General features: G+C 37.4%; 1 protein-coding gene across 2 annotated transcripts in view; it reads right to left on the minus strand.

The window, feature by feature from the left end:
- stk39 (serine threonine kinase 39) overlaps nt 1–5,011 on the minus strand; it is a 34,752-nt gene that overhangs the window by 28,863 nt on the left and 878 nt on the right. For both annotated transcript variants that reach the window (XM_063496868.1, XM_063496869.1), the window contains exons 2-6: nt 3,610–3,722; nt 3,240–3,348; nt 1,610–1,748; nt 1,201–1,256; nt 80–189 (exon numbers count right to left, since the gene is read on the minus strand). In XM_063496868.1, the coding sequence (XP_063352938.1) occupies nt 80–189; nt 1,201–1,256; nt 1,610–1,748; nt 3,240–3,348; nt 3,610–3,722 (527 nt within the window). The remainder of the gene's footprint in view (nt 1–79; nt 190–1,200; nt 1,257–1,609; nt 1,749–3,239; nt 3,349–3,609; nt 3,723–5,011) is intronic.

Consider the following 5,011-nt stretch of genomic DNA (forward strand, 5'->3'; position numbering starts at 1 on the left):
GTTGCATTTTTTCCAGTACATAACATAAAAGTTTTCATCAGCTCTTGCCTCGATCTTGCCTCGACAGAAACAGACTCACCTGTTCCATCACCTCTGGTGCCATCCAGCATGGTGTGCCAACAAAGGTCTTTCGAACTTTGTTTCTAGTCATGTCACCCCCTGTAGCTAAAAATGCACTCACTCCAAAATCTGTAAAAAGAAAAGAAAATCATCAGAACAACAGAGAAGATTTTAGAACAACAACACGCTGTAATTTGCTCATTTAAAAATCTGTGTCAAAACCCTGTGTGACTGCTGCAGGGTAAAGAGTAAATATTGAACATCAAAGACATCAGAATTGTTCATTTTCATTTTAGCTTGTTTACTGTGTCACAGTCTGAAAAGCTGATCTCTTCTGGAATGAGTGCTGCACGCATGCCTATGTAATGAGCTGGTTAAAGAGGGTAGATTCAAAATTTGTGTGCATACTGTGATTTCGGTCTTTGAGTGCCTTGAAAAGTGCCTACAAATAAAATGTTATTATTATTATTATTATTATTATTATTATTACTGACAAATCTGCAGTGACTGTATATTATGTCAGCATTATTGTTGAATCTATTCCAGAATTTAGGCGCTACTGAGTGGAAAAGGACATCCAACCCAGTACTAGCAAGGTGAATCTAATTAAGCACGTAATAACATGGTTAGTGAGTGTAAGCTTTGCAACAAGTCTGTTTAAGAACAAGAACAACAGGTAACATAGTATGAATCCAGTATCAGCCAAAATAATGCATTCACATCAGGACCCTGAAACTAATTAACTCAACGGGTTACACTTGTGCTTTTCCTGCTGTGCTTATATGGTAACCTGCAGATATTTTGTTTTTATTTTATTACAGAGTCAGCTGCTTTTTCTAATTCCTGTAATTGTTTTTATTAAAGGCTATAATCAGTCACTTCAATTAAATATAACAGGCAGCATTAAAAAGCTGACAGCTTCAATGGAGTAACTGATTAAGCTGACACACAATAATTAGGAAAGAATTATGATTCTCAAATTAAAAAAAGGAAAACGTAAACATACATTATTGCTCTCTGTTAATTATTACAACCTATGAAATCAATTCCACCATCTTAGCACAAATACAGTGTATGCATTTAGTGTGAAAATAACCCAAAAAAGAGGTTTAAGAGAGTGTTACACAGTATTCAACAAACCTGCAATCTGAACAGATCCGTCTTCCCCCAGTAGTATGTTCCCAGCTTTCACATCCCTGAGGTCAACAAAACAATAATGCAGTCAAACAACAAAGTCATGTGGAGCAGTATTGATTCTTCCACTCCTGTTAACGTGTCACCCTGACCATCACCATATAGAACTATGCCCATGGGGGTCATAGAGGGTTAAGTCTGACTCACATTGACCTTGATAACCAGAAAGTGTAAAGATCACGGCTGAGCTACAATCCAATGAATGAACGCATTTGTGTTCATTTTCAACATTACCACTTGGTTTTAAGCGATCCACCCAAATTTTAACTTGTTTTCCCCAGGTTTTTTAGGTAGCGGATCATATTTTTAATCAAACAATGTTGATTAAACAGAGGAAAAAGAGAAAAACCAATACCTGTGAATTTGTCCGTTTCTGTGTAGATAGTCCAGACCCTCCAGAACTTCTTTTAATATAGTGGCAATAATAGGCTCTTCTAAAGCTCGATTTTTATCATCTTCTTTGCTTATGTGCTTAATTATATCGAGCATAGATCCTAAAAAGATGCCAGCCAAGGAAAAAAAACATGGTTAATTTTTAGAAAATAATGGGAAACAAAAATCTGTTGAGTGATTAATTTATGTTACATTTCAGTGTTTGTGACCATTGGCACGACGCCTATGGTCATTTGTATATTTTGGTATTTTTAGATTGTTTTTTTATTGCAGGGAGCAGCTTCTAATTTCGTTGAACATCTGATGTTTAATGACAATAAAAAGGATTCTGATTTTCCCTTTTAAGGCGAACGTGTAAACCACTACAGTATGTAGTTACCTAAAGTAATACAACAACAAATAAGCCAGAATGGTCATATTGTCTTTACAGCTGAAGTTACTTAATTCAGTGATTTAAGCCTATGGTTTTCTAGTTAGTTACCACTGTTGGGTGTTAGTGCAATCGTATTACATTGATTTCAGTTCGTGTGCTGGAAAATGCCAGAGTGGTTTACTGCGAAGATATGGACATTACTTTTATTTTTATTGTACAAAAGAGCAAGAGTACAATGGTAAAGTGCAAGCTGTGTACAGAAAAGAAACAACCACATTGTACTGGTAACTTTGGCTCCTAATAGCACTGCACAGACAGTCTGCTAACACAAAACTAGCCAAGAACCCAGAGCGATGATAAACCTGAGTGTGTGCAGAACCCAGCCCAGCAGCCAGAGCCTGATCTACAACAGGTATAAAGGCAGTGATGAGCAGTCAGGCTCACTTTCTACCTGTGCACATTTGTAAAGCAGAATCACTGTTATGTTTTCAGCTTTTCAGCTTTCCCTTGTGTTGTCAGCTTTTTGTTCATAATTAAACACTAAAAGAAACCTAGGGATTTGTGATGGTGTACAGGATTGGATCCTTAGGTTTATATTGTTAAATGGTAATTATATAACATTGTGTTTCAGGTAATTTTACAAAGTAATGAGAAAGTACGGTAACGAGTTATTACTTTCTGTGGAGTGTAATTAAGTTACGTGCTGCTTCTTTTTGGGGAGTAACAACCCCGACACTGGTCTTCAATTGTTGTCCCAGAGATATAACGGTTACAAAATTAAATTAAATAAAAATGACGAGCAAATGTCGTTAATTTTAGTCTTCATGAGTGTGGTCAAATTTGTATTGTGAGGACAATATCTACAAGTGTTCCAACTATAAAGCAAAACTTAATTAAACCTTACCAATGACAAATGATGATACCCAAACTAATAAAAACTGAACTGAGCAAAGCCCACTGGAGTCTAAGCAAAACTAAACTGACCTGAAAAAAAAAATTAATTAATTATAATGGATTATTATACTGAAACTGGCCTTATAATAAGTTTTGAAATTTCTCAGATGTAACGCTTTTTGTCAGCTAGACATTAACACAGGTTGATACACTGCTGTTCTTTAATCAGATTAAACACAGACCGGTGTAAGGGCATTTAAGACTTATGTTATCACATGAATGGCATGAATGCATCACTAAGCCACCCGTGTCAGGTGAAGCTTACCCCCGCTCAGAAGCTTCATGACTAACCAGAGTTCATCCTTCACAACAAAGGAGGTGTAGTATGTGACAACATTGGGATGGTTGCACTGACTCATGGCTTGAATTTCTTTCTATTGGTAGAGGCAAATGACAGGATATTTCACATACAGGACATCTCATTTATTCAGGGCACTTGCTTTATCATAATAATCTGCAACAAGCTGCATAAACAACAGGAAAGTTAGAAGATTTCTATGCAAACTGCATTAATAGATAAATGAGAACAATAACAATATGTAGCAGAAGTTAAGTAGTACTACAGGAATCGGGTGTGGTGTAAAAAAAAAACAAAACACTGGGTTGAGAAAACAGCCTGTATTTATTGTACTCACCAATAGTTCATCCATGCTGGTCTGGCATTTTTCCAGGTTAATTCTCTTTATGGCTACACGCTCCTGTCTGGGGGTACAGAGGGCTGCCTGCACAACAGCTGTGGCCCCGCTGCCTGAGAATTAGAGCCACAATGAAGCTATGACAAAGTAAACAGGAGCCAAGTGGGAATCGCATCACACACAGCTGGAAGACTAAATTCAGCATCAGTCTGTAGCTTTATGGATTTGTCTGGCTCACAGATTCCCAGCTTTTCTGTTTTAGTTACTAACAGAACTTCTATTTTTTTCTTCTTTTTTTTATCAATGTGATGAGTCGTTTACTCGACTCATTACAAATCAGGCCACGCTGTGGAGTAGCAGAGCTGTTCACACCAAGATGCTGTGACATATGACATATTGCTTACAAACTGTTAGAAGCAGATACGCCAGAGAACACATCACAAATTGTGACTGCCTACAAGTTGAGGTGTGTGTGTGTGTGTGTGTGTGTGTGTGTGTGTGTGTGTGTGTGTGTGTGTGTGTGGTGGTGGTGGTGGTGGGGGGTCTCACTTACTCATCACTGTCAGCTGCACATAGCGGAGGCGCTACTTCTTATCACTCATGATTTGACTTGTCAGCTCATGTGCACAGTGCATACAGTTGCCAAAAATATGCATATGGCTTCCCTCTGCTTTTCTTCTATGCATTTAAGGTTAGCAGTATTATGTCTCAGGTAATATAATTCAGCATTAGGTGATTCATGCAATAAAATAAGTTAGGTTTAAGTTTTAAATGTCTTTGTAAAATAAATACTAACTGATATATTAACAATAGGTTAATGCACATACCTGCTGGTTTTTCTGCAGGATAACAACATTACACCAGTGCTCCACACTGCAGCTACATATAAGCTATGCTTACAAACTGAGTCATGTGTCTCAATTAATCAATAACCCATTAGTCCACAACAGAAAAGTTGTGTTAATCATTTGAATAGATAAATGTAAAAATTGTTAGTTTTTTTTTTCTCTAATTAATATGAGTGTAAACGGGATTTCTTGAATTTTTGGACTTAAGCGATCACGTGTTAACAATCAAAATAATAATTAGAAAACACAGCGGCTGAGTGACTTTTAAGCTTTATTGTTTTAAAAGTAACAATTCCGCTATTGCCATAGTTTTTAATGATCGCCATTACTGCTATTATTAGCTGTATGAATACTAAGTAGCTGTATATTTAGCTCGTCATGTGGACATAAGTTATTTGCCACCACAGACGGCACGACGTGGCCTTCACAGATCCGCAGCATCTGTGAATTAAGCAGCTGCTAATAAACTGGACACGTGCCATAACATCAGCACAGCTGGAGTCAAGCTCGGTGATCGGAGCCCGCCGGAGAGCCACTTATTGAACGTGACAGTT

The sequence above is a fragment of the Pelmatolapia mariae genome, linkage group LG16_19 (genome assembly GCF_036321145.2).
Source record: "Pelmatolapia mariae isolate MD_Pm_ZW linkage group LG16_19, Pm_UMD_F_2, whole genome shotgun sequence".
NCBI classification, from domain to species: Eukaryota; Metazoa; Chordata; class Actinopteri; order Cichliformes; family Cichlidae; genus Pelmatolapia; species Pelmatolapia mariae.